An 18,128-nucleotide genomic window follows, 5' to 3' on the forward strand; every position below is an offset into this window, starting at 1 on the left:
AGATTATCAAGACATGAGATCATCAATGCTGGTGAGGATATGGAAATAAGGAAGCTTGGTGCACCGTTGGTAGGACTGTAATGTGGTACAGCCAATATGAAGGACAGTATGAGAGCCTCAAAACATTAAAAATAGAACCACCATTATCATCCAGCCATTTCACTTCTGGGTATATATCCAAAGGAAACAAAATAACTATGTCAAGGAGATATCTGTGCCTCCATGTTCATTGCATTATTGTTTACAATAACCAAGACATGGAAACAACCTAAGTGTCCATCAACAGATGAATGGATAAAGAAAATGTGGTGGATACACACACACACACACACACACACACACACACACACACACACACACTGGAATATTATTCAGCCATTAAAAAGGGAGGGAATCCTGCCATTTGCCCTTCCTTACATGATTCGCTTTCTGGCAGTGAGCTCCAGTCTTCCTGGGGGTCTTCTTCATAATACATCTCTAAACAGTCACTGCTACTTTCTGTTGAATAGAATAAAATCCATTAGCAAATCTGGCATAGAACCAATGGAAACCATAGTAGAAAAACTCATCCTGAGAAAACAGACCACCAAGGAGGCTCAAGTATCTTCCAGGTGGGAATGTCCCTGCCCTCATACCCTCTTGCCTTTGAGTTCACCTGAGCTGGGAGTTGACATAGCTCATGCCACTATCACCAGAGGCTGAGAATGGTCACCCATCTCCCTCCCATCCCATACACCTAATTCTCTATTTTTGATCCTTTTCACTTGGCTCTACACATTTCTTCTGTATGGGTAAGTGAAGGGGAACAGTGGAGGTGGGGAGAAGTAAGGGGAGATTTTCTTACTTGCAGACAGAGAAACAAAGACTCAGTGAAATGGGAATTGAAATTATAATCACCTTCCCCATCATATAGTACTTGGCTGGGCACCTTCTCTGGTGCTTCTTCACTGGTCATTTGAGGAGATTCAGGATCACAGGACCCTGAAGGGAAACAAGGAAAGGAAGCAAGCCAAGATTTTCAGAGCACAGGTGAACTGCCCTTTGGGAAAAGGGACATCTGCTTCAAGGACCCCATCTGAGATCCAACAGAGCCCTGCTCTGCCTCTGTTTCCATCTCCATCACCTAACTCTCCTGCTCTCTGCTTCTGTTTCCTTCCCATAGATCTGCCTCCAAACATTTCTGCTTCTGCACTAGGAGAATATTTATGCATCTTTGATTTTGTGGGCTCCATTCCCCTGACTTCTATCTCTTTACTTTTCCATCATTTTTTCCTCAATGGTGACCTTGATCTTTTCTTTTCTTATTCCTCCTAGCTCTGCTCTTCTAGGTCTCTCTAATCCCCATAGCAGGATTCATTCCTTCTGTCACTGTCTCTCTTGACTTCTTCCCCTCCCTCGTGGCATTCTTTATTAGTGAAGTGGAAGTCTCTCTCTCTGCATTAGGCCTTGTTCTGGTCCCCTTAGGAGCCACAGGTATCCCTTTGGACTCTTATGTGTGTCCACCACATTGACCCCTGCTAGCCTCACACAGCCACTACCTGCAATGAGATGCTCAGGGCACAGGTCTTTGCTCTTCCTCCTACTTGATCTTTGGGGGGAAAGAACAAGTATCCTTTGTCTGTGCTTCCATGTCTTATCTCTAAGGAAGAATAGCCACAGTTTCCCTAGCTAAGTCCTAAAGTTTTCTGAGGAAATCTCGCTTGCTCAAGTCCTTTGAAAAGAAAAAAGTGCAACATAATCCAAAACCTGATGACAGATATGTGACAAAAACTGTAATTTGGGCTGGAGAGCCCTTGGTCTTTCCTCCTGGAAAGCAGATCTCAGAACCACATTTTTCTGTGGCCTACCCAAGGTTATGACAATATAATAATAATATTAAGCACTAGATAAATACATAGTTTTAATTCTTTATAGAAAATAAGGGGTGGGGGCGCCTGGGTGGCGCAGTCGGTTAAGCGTCCGACTTCAGCCAGGTCACGATCTCGCGGTCCGTGAGTTCGAGCCCCGCGTCAGGCTATGGGCTGATGGCTCGGAGCCTGGAGCCTGTTTCCAATTCTGTGTCTCCCTCTCTCTCTGCCCCTCCCCCGTTCAAGCTCTGTCTCTGTCTGTCCCAAAAAAAAAAAAAAAAAAAAAAAAGAAAATAAGGGGTGGGCAGGGGTTAAAATCACAATATTGAGTCTTTTGTATAAATAGACCTAAAGAGTATGAAGGAAAAAGATGCTGTCTTCCCAGTATTTATCTACTATAGCATTAAGAGGGAATGCATCTATTCCAACAATAAAGGCCATGTTTCTCAGCTCTGAATGCAGCCACCTGATACCCTACAGCCCAGAGCTGGCCATCCCTTTCTTACCTGGCCCACATGCTGATGGGGAGCTCAAGACTTCCTGAGGCTCTTCTTCATCACTGATGTCCCAGATGGCATGGCCATGCTCTGCAGGAAGGAATGAAACCCGCCAGCCATTTCAGTACACAACCAGGGGAGATCACGGTGAGAAAACTCATAATGAAGACATGGACACTCAGGTATCTGCTAGGCAGAACTGTCCCCATCCCAAACCATCTGGTCCACATCTGGGCTCACCTGGCCTGCAGGTTAACTTGATCTTGTCACTATCATCAGAGCCTGAGGACCATCTACCATCTTCCTTTGTGTACATCTAATTCTCTCTCACTTCTTCCCCTTTCCCATTGCCCCTGCTCACTACTTCTGTCTCTGCCCTTGTCTCCTGCTACCAGTGTCTCCCGTGCTTCTCTGTGTTTCTGTCTCTTCTGCTTCTGTCTTTGTCTCTTGTGTCCCTGATACTCATTAGTGTCTTTATGTCACTCATTCTCTTCTTACTCCCTTCCTTGTGCTGGCCATCAAGAGAGGCATCCCTAACATAGTGCAATAGGACCCGATCACGGGATGGGTTATGGAGCAGACTAGGCCAAGACAACACCACCAAACACCCAGAAAAGTTGCTCAAAGGCCCACATATAAAAGAAAGATCAGAATATCACAATCGCTAAAAATATTTACACTATCATTAGCGATGAGGCAGAAGAAATAGGGTGGCACCCTACAGTGAAGGGGAGACACAGGAAATCACAGGAAGGACAACTGATTTAATTCTAAGGCAACAAATCTCACTGTGTTTATATGGGAAAATAATATGATCTGACTGACATCTTGCAAATAACAATCATGCTAAAGTGGAGAAAATGGGTGGGATGGGAGCAAGAGGAAATGGGACATTCGTGTTCCCTTGAATGAGGGAGCAAACCCTGGAGAAGGAGTTTCTAGTTTCACAAAAGAAGCTGTTGGTTTCAATTTGGGAAGTGTCAGTTCCTGAAAGTCATCCAGATGGAGAAGATCCTGTGATAAATGCCTTCAGGTACATATATGGATGACCTTGGGAGTCAGGTGTGCCTAGCAGGCATGCATTTGAGACTCATTCTGGTACCTGAGAGTAGCTGAGACTGACAGGGAGAGGGATATTGCTCTCCCAGTGTGCCGGGCACTACTCTTTTACTAGGGAGATTAAATCTGAAGACTCACTAGTGAGATAGACCCCATTTGCTGGAAGATGCTCCTGTCTAGACTCAAACATCAGTGTTACAAGATTCCAGCTTCTTCCCTCCCTATACAGCAATTTTCACTCCTTGTTGACTTTTAAATTATTTTGATATAACTCTCTACATAGTTCCTGTTGTGCTTCCGTCCGCATTATTATTATTTTGGTATTTACTTGCCAGATGATTATATAATCTCTCTAATTTTCATCTCCGTATCTCATCTCTTAGTGAGTTTATATCCTTTCCATGTTGCCTTTCGCTTTCTCCTTTTCTATCTCTGTTTCTCTGAGTATTATCTTCCTGGATGCCTGTAAAATTTCCATCTATTTTCCATCTATTTTCCTCAGTCTCACAGATGCTTCCCCCCAAATTGACAAAAGTTCTTCCCTCTTGACATGGACCACAGCACCATATGGCTTTCTCTTAACAGCTCTATCCTAACAGTCTCCCAACAGACCTTCTACAGTGCAAACCTAGCAATCACTCACAAAACTTATTTCCATGTTCCTGGTACTTCCAGAAGTAGGCTGAAAACGATCTCATTGCCTCAGCTGCCAGAGCCTGCTGGTATTTGGATTTTCATGGGCATTTAATAAAATCACCCAGGTCCTTCTGTTCTGGTACTGTAGCCTACCTTTGCTATATCCTGTCTCCCTTTGTTCTCCAGGCAGGAATACCCTCTCCACTCAAGAGCTCTGCTCACTGTTATCCTTAGTCTCTCTCACAGTTTTAAAAAAAGCAAAACAGAAAATGGACACAGGGCCATCTGTATGTACGTGAATATGAAGAAGAGAATGGTAGGATGGGCGAAAGGCAAGATTTTTCTTTGTGCTGATTAGAAAATACAGATTTATTGAGGTGGTTGGGAATTTAAATCAGAATTACCTTCTCCCTCTTCTCCAGGTAGGCTGGGCATCTCCTCTGGTTTTCTTTCATTAGTCATTTGCAGAGCTCTAGAATCATAGGTCACTGTGGAGAAACAGGGACATGATGGACCATGGAGGGCAATGGGAGCAAACCTCAGCATGTCCGTGCCCACCAGGATGGGAAAGTGAGCGCCTGCTCCATGCCACCCCTGGGAGGCTGTCTCGTTCTACTTTCTGCCATCTTGTTGCACTTCCTCTGTCCACTTCTCAGGGTCCTACCTGCATTTCCGTTTCCTAGTAGTGTATCTCTTCCATTGTCTGGACTTCTCCCCCATCTCTTGTTTTTCGCTCTTGTTTTTGTTTTTGTCTTTCAGTAATAATGCATCTCTTTTCTCCTATTACCCTTTTGAGCTTTCTTACTCTAGATGTCTTCAAGTCCAAGTGGTTGAGTCCATTCCCACGCTTTCTCTCCCCACCAATGTTAGTTTTTTCCTTAATGAAGGTAATGAGGGTCTTATGTTGGACCCAATTTCACTCCTTTGGGGCTCACCTGTTAGGGCTCCTGGGGCTTCCTCTTCATGTTCCCTTTGTGCCCCCACCCTGACTTCCAGGTGGTTTCCCTATCATTGTCACCCTCAGTGACACACCCACTGCTGCCCACTCTTCCTTTTCTGTTTTGCCCTTGCAAAAACAACCAGTGTGCCTTTCCGTGCTTTCTTTCCCTGTCCACAAAACAGAGGTTACAACAGTTTGCCTGCCTGTGTCATAAGGTTTTACAACGGTAAAAGGAAGCCTCACACAGCCCAGTAATGTGACAGAGACTGTCAGAAACCTTGCACACGTTGTCTCCCACACTTTGTTTTCTCTCTCATTTTCACCCTTCCTGCATGTGTCTACCTCTTGCATTTCTACTTCTGTATCTCACTCCTGGGATGTCTTGGTATTCCTCTTTGTCTTGGTTTGTTTCTTTCCCCAAGTCTATTCCCACCTCCCTTTTTTCTCCTCATGCCTTCCTGATGCTGTGCTTTATGTCTTCTCCCCATCTCTCATCTTGTTGCTTTCTAAGGATCAGAAAAGGCCTCTCTGAGACAGTATCTAATTTCCACATGATTTCACCAAATTAGTGAACAAGAAAACTGTCCAGAATAGTTTCGGTGTCCAAGCACAGGGCCAAGCATGTGCCAAAGCTCAGATGAGCAAGCATTATCAGAAAATTAAAATCACTGAAAAAGCATTATGCAAATTTTTGAAGTAATTGCAGGGCAGGAGGAGTCATGGTAAGGAAAATTGACTTAATCTTTCTGACAACAAGAAGTTATTGGCTTAATGTAAGAAAGTAGGATAAATCAACCTGCATTTTCAGAGTCCTCTGGTTCACCTGGAGAGATTGGGTGTGATGGGAATATGACTGGGGCAAAGATTTGAGACTAAAGGCTGTTGCTCTGTCTCCAGCGAGAAGAGACATCTGACCGGAGCATTTGTGTTGGGTGTAGAGAGGAATGGATGGGCAAGAGACAAGTTTGAGGTACAGCTGACTAACCTGGATGACTGATAGGCTGTGTGAGTTGAGGGAAGGGGATCGGTCACTGATGATCCCTAAGTTTCTGTCTGAAGAATGGAACAATGGTATTCCATACTGAGATAGGGAACACTGGAAAAGAAGCAGATCTGGTGTCAAGAGAGATGGCACATGCAATTGTGGGTGTCTTGTATTGAGGTTCTTGTAAAACTTCCAAATGGAGATGTCCTTCAGACATCATAAGACAAGTCTGGGCAAGACATAGGTGTTTGGGGATCATACGTTGTAGATGGGAGCAGACAAGACTTCCTAGGGGGAGGTTCACTCTCTCTGAGAATATTACAGGTGCCATACTGGTAACTAGGGACATCATAACCTCAAAACACATTGCTAACATGTTCCACCCTTAGTTCCAGACTTGTTTCTGACCAGCGACTCTTCTCTCAATTCCTACAATGTCCCAAACTGTCTTCTATATCCCTTGTAAACAGTATTCACCTCTGCTGAATTTTCACTCATCTCCTGTAGCTTTTTCTCAATATATAATTTCTATGCCCCTCCTCACCTTTCTATTTCTTAGTGTTCCCTCCTGCCTCTGCATCTTTCTGTCTTAACATCATGTTCTCTACCTGTTTAAGATTATTGAGCTTCTCTCCTTTCTTCCATGGTGCTCATTTCCCTGCTTCTATCTGTTCTCTCTAGTTATTAACACTGTTTCTAATTTTTCAACCTAAGAATTGAAATTGAAAACTTAAATTTCAGACTTTCTGCATATTTTGTCATATTCCTTCTCCCACATTATCAATGTTCTGGACTGTGGCCATTGGCAAACAAGCAGAGATCCTTAATTTTGCCAGGTCCATTTCAAAACTCTTTCACATGAGTTCTCTGTATTGCAATTATACTCATTATGCTCATGTTCCTGGCACAACCTCAGGGAAAATAGGTTGAAAATGATCTCCCCTCACGATAACACATTCCAGCTTGGTTATATTTAGACTTCATGTCTATTTAGGTAGGATTGTCAATCACTCTGGTCTGTCTTCATTTCACGATTCCATCTATATTTTTCACTCTCCATCTCTTTGTCTATGTTCTACACCCAAGGAAACAGCAACCAATCTGAGATCATTCTTCACTGCTTGTATCTTTCAAAGGAAGCAACCAGAAGCTGGCCATAATCTATGTTTATGTGAGTGTGGATGAATGGATGGGTGGATGGATGGATGGATGGATGGATGGATGGATGGATGAGCAGGGAAGGGGATGAAAGAATAGGTGTTCCTCTGTATTGACAGGAAAATAAAGCTTTGATTAGACAATAACTTATCTAAATCCTAATTACCTTCTTCATCATAAGGTAGTAATCTGGGAATTTCTTCTGATTCTCCTCCTTCATCCCTTTGTAGAGCCACAAGTTCACAGGACGCTGAAGATAGAAACAAGAACATGATAGACAGTTGGCCTGGACTCTGCCTGACATGGCCAATGCTTAGAGAGCATCGGAGCTCTGATGCTCAGAGTGCAGGAGAATGGCTCCTCATGAAGAAAAGTATGTATGTACCGACCGAACTTGCTCTGCCTTTTTTTAACACCTTGTTAGGCTCCTTCTCCTTCTCTATCCTTCCCTCTTCTCCCTCTAACTCTGTCCCCACATGTTGCTGCACCATGAAGCAATGGATCTCTTTGACTATCATTTGCTCTCCCTGACTTCTGCCAACTGTTTGCATTTCTGTCCTTTTGTTCCTCCATGATGTTCTGTATCTCTTTGCTCCAATATCTCCTTATTTATTCTCTTAACTCACTTCCTCTATCTCTGCTATACATAGTTTTCATTAATCATACGCAATGCCTAGGAAGTAAGTTTAAGATTATCTGTCCCCTCCCAAATCCCAACCTGGAAGTATTTAGATTCCATGCACATTTAGATTAAATTGGGCCCACTTAGACAACTTCATTAGTGCCCCCAGTCTGCATTTTTATTATTCTATACATATTATTGTTATATTATATTATTATTCTACCTGTATTTATCTATATCCATATATATCCCCCTTACCTCTCACATACCTGAGAAAAAAAACAGGGGCTGAGTAAAAGTGTGTATTTGTGTTTGGGAGAAGGAAAGGAAGTGTCCCTTGCATACAGACTGACAAACAAATTTAATGAAGTAATTGGCCATTTAAGTTATAATTACCTCCCCCATCACCTGGTAGCAGTTTGGGCATCTCTTCAAAATGGCCACCATTTGTCCACTGGAGAGTGCCATGCTCATAGGAAACTGAAGGGAAACACAGAAATGACCAACCACATATGATGATGAGGGAACAGACCTTAGCACACTGAATTCTGGTGTCAGGGCTCAGGTGAGCTTCTCCTTGGGAAAATAAAACCTCACCTAAGACGATCCACAGCCCTGCTCTGCCTCTTCTTCTGTTATCCTTCACACACCTTCTTTCTCCTTCTTGTCATTCAGTCACCACACACCATTGCTTCTATACCATGAAGGATTGGCCATCTCCGTGAATCCCTAGACTGCCCTTTTGGTCTTTTTCTTCTTCATGGCTCTTTATTGCTCTCTGTAAGTTTCTTTTGTGGCTCAGTTTTTCTTTTAATATCTCTTGCGTCCCACATGGTAAGCCTCAATCCTACCAGCCCCTTCTCTTTTTCCCTGCTCCTATCACTGAAATATATTTGTTGGATGAGGATCTTCTTGCACCGGGTCCTGATCCACTCACCTGGGTAGCTGAACATCTCCTGGGTTCTCTGGTGTGAACTCTGCACTGGTGATGCTGCCACCCTGACCCTCTGCCAGCCCCACATGACCATCACCACGGTCCCTCCACTTGCGTAACAAATTTGACCTGGTAAAAGACCCTCACACACTTCAGTGCTTCTATTTATTTATCTATAAAATAGGAAGAAGCAACAGTTTGTCTAAATGCACAAGTTTGTGGAGGTGAAATGACACGTTGTTTGCCAAATTTCTTTGAAAAATCACAGTAACGTAATAAAAACTATTTGTCAAAAATTATAATTTAGAGTTGAGAGCAGTTGATCTGAAGGACCATGTTTCTCCTGGGGTTTTCTCTAAACTTAGGCACAAAATACTGTTATCAATAAACAGAATAATACATAGTTTTTATTCTCTAGAGAAGCTAAATGCTCAGTTGCTATCAATTCAAGCCTCTACTCTGAATAGGTATGAAAGAAATTGCCCTTTCTTCAGCATATTTTTCCTAGAATGTGTACTTGGAAACATTTATGTGACTCATGGGATTCTAGAACACACTGGATCTTTTGACTGTGGCATGTGCTCAGAGTAAAACACATCAGGAAACACCAGCTCAAAATCCAGCCCCCTGACACCCTGCAGCCCAGCACTGGCAACCCCCTGCCCCCACCTTCCTCACTGGGCCCACATCTTGATGGGGAGCTCAAGGCTTCCTGTGGCTCTTCTTCATCACTGGTCTTCCAACAGGACTTGTGGCATAGACTCTGGGTCTAAAGTTCTCTCTTGTCCAGCAAGAGAGCGAGATGCAGGATTAAAAGCTAGAGACGGCTAATGTCCAGGAAAAGACAAGAGCCCCGAATAAGGGTCCTTGCCCTGTTTTTATTAGGATCAGAAGGCTCACAAACATGGTGATGGACGTGCACAAAGAGACTACGAATCTGTGAACATTAACTTGAGGATGTGAGGGAAGTGGGGTCTTGAAGATATTTAAGGTTAGGGGTTTGGGTTAATACAAAACAAAATCCGGGTGCCGGGCAATTGGGTGGAAGGTTGTTTATAGGTGACATGAGGCACCACTTCTGTTTATCTTAGCTAGCCTAGGGGATGAAACAGGTAGGACACATGACTTCAGGATCGACAAGGCACCTTTCTTTTGTTAATCATCTCTGCTCTGGGCAACTTCACCCTGCAGCGCAAAGCAACAATCTATACCCCAATTTACCTGTTTACCTAACTTGATCCTTCCTGTGAAAGCAGTTTTCTGCTATAGTACTAAATTGGGGGTGCTTCCAACCTGAATACCTAATCTTGTTTATTTCATATACCTATGTTCTATATTGAAGTCTTTGTCCCTCCCTCTCTATACTGGGGCTTCTGCCCCACCTTCTCTATACTTATTTACCTAATCTTGTTTACCCAAACTTGGGTGTGAGCATCCTATGACTTTGTAATTCTTTATGCCTTGTTAACCCATTGGTGTAAGCCTAGGGGATTCCTAAGCTTATTCCCAACAGCCTTGTTGTCCTCAGCAGAAAGGAATGAAATCTCACAGACATCTCAATTTATGACCAAAGAGAACTCACAGCAAGAAAATAACAAAAACCAAGTATGCTCCACTCCACAAAACAACAGCCCAGACCTGAGGTTGCCTTCCCTTCAGTAGCTTTCCCTGGAAACAGAGAATAATTCACTCATCATGGGAAAATCTTCCATTTCTTACACATCGTTCTTTTTCTACTTCTCTTTTCCATGTGATTCTGTCAATCTTACCAATCTCTGCCTCTGTTCTGCTGCCATCTCTTGGAGCTTCTCTTTCTCTCATTGTGCTTCTCTCTTGTTCTCTGTTTCTGTGAATTTTTCCCTTGTTTTCTCTGAAACTTCTATTCCTTTTCTACCCTTTGTCTCTTGGTTGCTCCTCTCGGTTATCTAGCTTTCTCTAAAGAAAATCTTCCCTAGGGTGGTATGTTTTAAATAGGATTTACCCAGAGTGGAGAAGGGTAAATAGAGGACAGCAGAACATAAAGACCATCCTAAGTAAGGCATATGAAAAGGCTCAGATATGAAAGAGATATTTAACATTTAAAATTATTAGGGAAGAAAGTTTATTCTATCTTGAAGTAGTAATGTAGGAGGCAGGTGATGAGGATGGAGAAACAGGCAGGTGGCTCACTGTAGGTGACCTTGGACCCCATTGAAAGAAACATTTATTTAATCCTTGGGGTATTTAAAAGTAAGAAATACTTCTTATTATTCCTTAGAAGGAAAGTAATACAATTTAATTTTTATTTTCAAATGCCCCATTTAGTTGAAGTGCAAATAATACATTAAATGGGCATAAGTTTGGAGGAAGGAGGTAGGCAGAAGTCTGCCTCTGAGAACAACAATAGTGACAGAGACATAGATTAGAGACTCTGCCCTGGGAATGTGATAGATGGACAGTGGACAGGTGGGAGATATTCTGAAGAAGAAATGACCATGTTGGAGCAGTAACAGGCATGTCATTGAGGGCAAGAGGAGTCTGGGGCAAACTGCTAGGTTTCCAACTTGAAAAAACACGGGTCAACAGTGATCTATCATGAGGGAAAGAATGCTGAGGAATTGGCTCTAGCTTGAACAATGAAGAGCGAACAATGCTTTCAGTTCTAGAAGTGCCAAGTTTCAGGCTCTTGAACGAATATCAGTGTAGGGATCTATCACGCCCCTGGTCTTCAGGTCCACGGATAAATGAGCTCTGAAGATAAGCTAGGGTGGAGGTTTGGTCTTGGGAATCACTGGAATGTTCAGGGAGAGGCTTATTGCAGTGTGACATTTTGTAAGTGTCACTTTGATAATTAGGGACAGTTTCATCTGGAAACTCGCAGCTAACTTCGTCAGCCCTTGTGTCCAAAGGCATTTCTATCCAGTGCTCTGGCCTCAAACCTGCAGCATCCCAACCTGTTCCTCTTCCCCCTTATCCTCTGTTTACCTTTCACCTAGTTTCCATCTACTCTCTTTCTCTGCATAAGTGCCTTTGCTTTTCCCTGGCTTTCTCCACTTCCTAGTACTTACTTTCCTCTCCATATTTCTCTTTCCTTATGTTTTCTCTCACTTTTTACCTCTGATCCTTGAGCCATATTTCAGTTTCTCTCTTTTCTACTGTCTCTGCTTCCTCCCTGTCATTGCTGTTTCTTCCACTTTACCTTGACCTTCAGTCTATTTGAAGGCATCCTCCAGGCTCCCCACTCTTGCTGTCTCAACCACTCACTCCACTCTGGGACTTTGACTACAGTATGGGGTCTACCCCACTGGCCAGCCCCAGGGGGAAGTTTTCCCACGTGGACTGGACATGGCATGCTACCTCCAAATTCCTCTCAGTTGGTCTCTTGAAGTTAACTGAAAATTATCCCCCTTCCCCACCCTGGAGTTTATGTTCCTTTTGGAAAATTGGATCTCTTTATGTAATTTGTTTTCTATTACCCCTAGCTACCTTTTCCACTTTCTCTTTCTATAATCTCCATCACCAAATACTGTCTCTACCGAGGAGCTTAGATTTCTCTGCCCATAGTCTCTGTCACATCTGTGGGCAGGTAAGGGCCAGTAGAAGCAGACACTAGAAGAGACCTGGGGTAGGAGACAAAATGCAGCCTTTGCTCCCATGAAGACAAGAAAATAAAGATTTAATACCAAATTGTAACATGAATAATAGTTACCTTGTCCCACATATGACAGTAAGTTGAGTCTCTCTTCTGGCACACTGAAATTATTCATTCGGAGAAGTGAATGTTCACAGAACTCTGAAGAAGAGGACAAGAAAATGGCAGAATTTAGACAGTGACCGGAGGAGAGACCCCTGTGTGCTCAAGCTGAACTCTGATATTCAAGCTCCAAGGACCCCACCTGGGACTCAACAAAATCTTGCTTGCCTCTTTTTCATGCAGATGCACCTAACTTAAGTAAGTGTAAAAGAGCTGTGTAACCAACACCACAGTCAACATCTGGAACATTTCCACCATGCCAGAGAGTTCCCTTATGCTGATTTCAAGTCAGTTTCCACCCACTGTAAGCAGCCATTGTTCTGATTTTTATCACCATTAAGAAGAACTTCCTTTCTGGAACTGTACTTATCTGTCCTGATGCTCATATAAAAAGGGTTACACAGTATGTATGCTTGTGACTGGCTTCTTTTGCTCAATGTACATTGGACTCATGAACAACATGGGTCTGAACTCCGTGGGTCCACTTGTATTTTCTTTCTTATGAATTTTTAAATAAATTTTTTTCTGTAGCTTACTTTATTATAAGAATACAGTATAGAATGCTTATAACATAAAACTGTGTGTTAACTGACCACTTATTTAGTGGAAAGGCATCCAGTCGACAGTAGCCCATTAGTAATTAAGTTTCTGAAGGGTCAAAAGTTATATGTGGATTTTCAACTGTGCAGGGGGTTGGAGCCCCTGCCCCCTGAGATAGTAAGGAGTCAACTATAATGTTTCAGGGATTCATCCATGTTGTTTCATATACTAGTAGTTCATTCCTTTTTAAAAAAAAATGTTTATTTATTTTTGAGAGAGACAAGAGACAGAGTGTAAGCAGGGGAGGGGCAGCGAGAGAGAGGGAGAGACACAGAATCTGAAGCAGGTTCCAGGCTCTGAGCTGTCAGCACAGAGCCCAAAGTGAGGCTTGAACTCATGGACTGCAAGATCATGACCTAAGCTGAAGTCGGATGCTTAACCGACTGAGCCACCCAGGCGCCCCTAGTTCGTTCATTTTTATTGCTGAATAGTATTCCACTCTGTAAATGTATCATAGTTTATTTATGGATGTTTCCATATTTTAGCTGGTAGGAATAAAGCTACTATAGGCATCCTTGTACAAATCTGTGTGTGAACATAAGTTTTCATTTCTCATGAGTAAGATACCTAGGAGTCAAATGACTGAGTCACAGGTTAGATTTAACTTTATAAGGGACTGACAAATAGTTTTCCAACGTGATCATATCGCCTTACATTCCTACCAAAAATATACGTATGGAGTTCTAATCACTCCACTCTCTCACCAACGTGTTGTCAGTCTTTTTCATTTCAGCAATTTTAGGGAGTAAATGGTAACTTGTGTGTTCAAATTTGCATTTCCCTGATGATTAATGACATTGAACACTTTGTTTATATACTTACTGGCCATTTTCTATTGTTTGTAGTGAAGTTATCAGGTCAAATCTTCTGTCCATTTTTTGAATTAGTAGGTGTCTTATTATTTGTTCATAGGAGTTCTTTATTCTGGGTACAATCTTTTGTCAGGTGTGTGTATTGCAAATACTTTCTCCCTCTCTCTGACTCGCTTTTGCCTTTTCTTAATGGTGTCATTAGAAAAACACAAGGTTTTAATTTTGACGAAGTCTAGTTTGCCGTTTTTCTTTTGTAATCCATGTTTTTTGTGTTCTATATAATTCATTTTTGCCTACCGTAAGCTTGCAAAGGTACTTTCCTGTTTTTTCCTCTAGAAGTTTTATAGTTTTAGCCTTAACTGGTAAATTTGTGATCCAAGGTGACTTACTTTTTGTGGATGGTGTGAAGTAGGAGTGGAGGTTTCTTTTTTCCATGGAACATCTCTAGATTTTCTCTTTTAGCTCTCTCTGCCTATGCTATTCCAGCATCCTACCCTCCCTGTCTCTCTGTGGTCTTTTCTTTCTTTGCTTTGCCACAGGAACCAGACACCCTTTTTTGGTAAATAAATGTCTCGTTGCCTCAGGCTCTGGTCTATGCCTCTGACCCACTCATGGCTCCTTGGAGCCTTCTTTCTAAACTATGAACACATGACACAGCTTGTGGTAAATAAATGTTTTTTTGGTAAATAAATGTCTCGTTGCCTCAGGCTCTGGTCTATGCCTCTGACCCACTCATGGCTCCTTGGAGCCTTCTTTCTAAACTATGAACACATGACACAGCTTGAACCTCTGCCTGTATGTGCCATAGGTCACAGTCACCCGGGAAAATATTGGACTGCCAGTCAACCTTACCTGTTTGTTCAAATTCTTGGACACGTTTATTTTCCATTTCCTCAGTTCTTACGGTGTCATTTGGGTCATGAGATGAATCTCCTTCCATTATGTTCATCTGTTGTCCATCACTGAGCTGCTCTGGGATTCCAGCTACAAGCAGGGCATCACCAAGACGACATCAGGAACGGTGAAGAATTTGTTTCCCTCCCCTCCATGATGAGCCTCTTTTACTCTTTTCTAATAACTATCACTGACCCTTCTACCATCCCATTCTCATTCCTACTAGCCTCAGTAGATGAATCTCTGGAATTATTTTTGACGTGCTTTGTACTTTTTAATGTACTTTTTAGGCTTTTAGCAATTTTATTTTATTCAAAAGAATAACTGTATGTGGGGAAATAGGTTCTACTTACATAAATGGGTTAGAAAAAACTTAGGGTGGAAAGCCACCACCACGGGGCAAAAACGCCTGAGGTTAGCTAGATATTGTAATGGGATCACAAGTACTTTCCATCTGATGCCAATACACTATTGTACTTTGATCACAAACTCCCCTTGCCTCCCAAACCCTTTGCTTCTTACATAGACAAGTTAACAATTACTGTCTGATTGTTTTCTCCTTGTTCATGTGTGTAACATCTTGTTTTCTTCTCGTTCACCACGTGGATAATATCTTGTGAGCTCAATAAATACGGAGACAAAACCTCTGCTCTGGGGTCTTGTCTCCTCCCAGACATTAGCCCCTCTTGTATTCAATTCTGCATCTGCTCTCTTGCTGGACAAGAAAGAACTGCAGACCCATAGTTTGTGACAACTGTGATTATTAAAATAGATCCAAGTTTTATATAAATGCATTAATACATTGAAAAAATATATACTAAAAAAAATAAAAAAAATAAAAAAATAAAAAAAAGAAAAAATATATACTGAGATATAAATACAAATGAAAGGATATATATTAATGGTATTCTATAAGTCTGGTTATAGTCTGTGGTTTTTCTTACATTGATCATTTGCAAGGGGGGAAAATCAACATTTAACAAATAAATAATTCTTTGTAGGCATTTGGCTTGAGGATAGAGACCTTTTTTTGGTCTTAAACACTGTTTCACTTACTGCTACTCTAGTCTGAGAAATAACTTTCTCTTCAGTGGGCATCTGAGGAGAAAAGTCTTCAAATTTGGAGCATTGTTAAATGTCCAGGTGTTGGAATCAGAAACACATTATAATGAAGGTAGCATATAACAATTGCTTTGTGCCACAAATTATTATAAGTGCTTCATATAAATTAAATCATTAAATTCTCCAACAACCTTATTTTAGAATAGATTAATAGACAGATTTATAGCTTCAATTTATACATTGGAACACAGAAATTACGTAACTCGCCCAAGTAAGCGAGAGGTAGAGCCAGAGGTGAAGCCCGGCAGCAAAGCCTCAGCATGTTTGCCCTTGGCTGGCACGTAGGAGAGGGTTCAAGTCCTAGATCAGTCAGGTGACCTTGCACAAATCACTAACCATCCTCATGCCTCAGTTTCTTCTGGAAAATGGGAAAACAAAACCCTATGATAGGGTTGTTATGAGGAGTACTTGTAAAGGGAAAACAGAGTTATAGTAACTTAGCAAGAAATCATAATTTTCAATATTAATGGTGTATATGTTATAATTTAACAATTAATTATTGTTAAGAATAGGAACAAAAGAATGATTGAAAAGCTGGAAACAGTGGCTATTGTTTACAAAAGTACATAGTTCAGGGACACCTGGGTGACTCGGTTGGTTAAGTGTCTGACTTTGGCTCAGGTCATGATTTCATGATTCATGAGTTCAAGCCCCACATTGGGCTCTCTGTTGTCAGTGAACAGCCTACTTCAGATCCTCTGTCTTTTTCTGTCTCCGCTACCCCCCTGCTCTCTCAATCTTGGTCAAAAATAAACAAACATTAAAAAAAAAATTTTAAGTATATAGTGCATATGTGAGGAATATTTTGCCTCATGGGAAGGGCTGACCTTATCCCTAGCGGTCTGAGAAAGGTCTGTATCACTACTGTTGTCACTGTTAAAGTGATTACTGCCTTTAATTCTCTTTTCCCCTTTACACTATTTTCCATTTTCCTCTCTTTTCTACACAGTACCGCTCCTTCCATGTTCTCTTCTGCACATAATTACAACCCTCCCTCTCCTCTTTTCTTTTATTGGCAGAAGCATTTATAGCAGTTCCTTCTTGCCTTTCTCTTTGGACCTGTTACCTGGTGGCAAACCTTACCACTTCCCAGATCTACTGAATGTCTAACTCACAGTTAACCACTGTCAGCTCCTCCCCTTAATTCTGCCTCATGGTCACAGTAAGACCTGCTCTTGTGCGTTTCCGTTCCATATTCTGAGTGGTCTTATCTGCCTGGCAAAATTTTTGGATTCCACACCTGGTGGGTTAGCTGGGATCCCATATCGCCATCCGTGGTCTGGCTCCCCATCTCTTTCTGTGCCCCTCCCCATGGTGCACTGTCCACCCAGGATCTCGGCCCCCTGATTTCTGCTCGCCTCTTTCTTGCTCGAAAGAACAAGTCTCTATTGAGTCACAAGTACCTAGCTTATGGTGTACTTGGAAATGGAGCATCTCCTTTGTCTCTTCTTCATCAATGGCTTCATAATGGAAGTTGTCATAAATCACTGGGAAGAGTAAGGAAAGGCAGTTAGAGCCCTCCAACGGTGACCAGGTGCTTCTTCTCACAACTACACACCTGGCACAGCCCTGACTCTGGCAGTTCAGCAGGAGCCTCCCAGCCATCAGGGAACCCTGGGCTTCAGTGGGTTTCACAGGACCAGAGACTGATGCTGCTCCTGGAATCCTACATCTGCTCTACATCAAGATGTGCCTCACAGGACTTAAAGGATGGATGATGGAAAAGTTGTAAATAGTTTAGACTGACCAGAGACCAATGAAAGCTCATTAAAAATAAATAATATATATGGACTGTGTTTTGTAAGTTCTACGTGCAACTAGGAAGAGAGAAGAAGCAGAGGCATTTCAGCCAGAGAAAAGTAGTTTATAGAGAAATAGACCTATATGAAAAAAGAAAGCCCCAACATCTTTTAAGGGTGGAGGTTTTAAAGAAAAGAAACAACAAAGCAAAGAAATGAGAGAAGAAAGAGAGAGAGAAAGAGAGAAATAAAGAGACTGAGAGAGAAAGAGAAAGAAAGAAAGAAAGAAAGAAAGAAAGAAAGAAAGAAAGAAAGAAAGAAAATGAAGGAAAGGGAAGGGAAGAAGGGAGGGAGGAAGGGGATCTTAGATCAGGGAAGGAAGATGAGCTGGTTACAAAGAAACACAACAGTGAAGAGGAACTAGCATTTTCCTGGGGTGGGATGGGTAGGGAGAGACACAGGTAACAACAAGACACTCTGTAAGGCACAAACAAGAAGTGCATATTGTTTGAAAGGCACAACAGAAAGTGAATATCACAGCTGTACCAGT

The 18,128-nt window shown here is 42.1% G+C and overlaps 1 protein-coding gene across 22 annotated transcripts in view; it reads right to left on the bottom strand.

Moving 5' to 3' along the window:
- SP140 (SP140 nuclear body protein) overlaps positions 1 to 18,128 on the bottom strand; it is a 66,494-nt gene that overhangs the window by 24,087 nt on the left and 24,279 nt on the right. For 13 of the 22 annotated variants that reach the window (XR_009254509.1, XM_058702059.1, XM_058701994.1 and 10 more), the window contains 9 exons: positions 17,243 to 17,326; positions 14,676 to 14,807; positions 12,367 to 12,450; positions 8,141 to 8,224; positions 7,289 to 7,372; positions 4,444 to 4,527; positions 2,354 to 2,434; positions 898 to 981; positions 418 to 498 (listed from right to left, as the gene is read on the bottom strand). Coding sequence is in view for 21 of the 22 variants with exons in the window: in XM_058702059.1 (XP_058558042.1) it covers positions 418 to 498; positions 898 to 981; positions 2,354 to 2,434; positions 4,444 to 4,527; positions 7,289 to 7,372; positions 8,141 to 8,224; positions 12,367 to 12,450; positions 14,676 to 14,807; positions 17,243 to 17,326 (798 nt within the window). In the remaining variant the exon portion in view is untranslated. The remainder of the gene's footprint in view (positions 1 to 417; positions 499 to 897; positions 982 to 2,353; positions 2,435 to 4,443; positions 4,528 to 7,288; positions 7,373 to 8,140; positions 8,225 to 12,366; positions 12,451 to 14,675; positions 14,808 to 17,242; positions 17,327 to 18,128) is intronic. The other 9 variants (XM_058702093.1, XM_058702106.1, XM_058702113.1 and 6 more) reach the window with 5 other exon arrangements.

Source organism: Neofelis nebulosa, chromosome 2, assembly GCF_028018385.1.
Source record: "Neofelis nebulosa isolate mNeoNeb1 chromosome 2, mNeoNeb1.pri, whole genome shotgun sequence".
Taxonomy (NCBI): domain Eukaryota; kingdom Metazoa; phylum Chordata; class Mammalia; order Carnivora; family Felidae; genus Neofelis; species Neofelis nebulosa.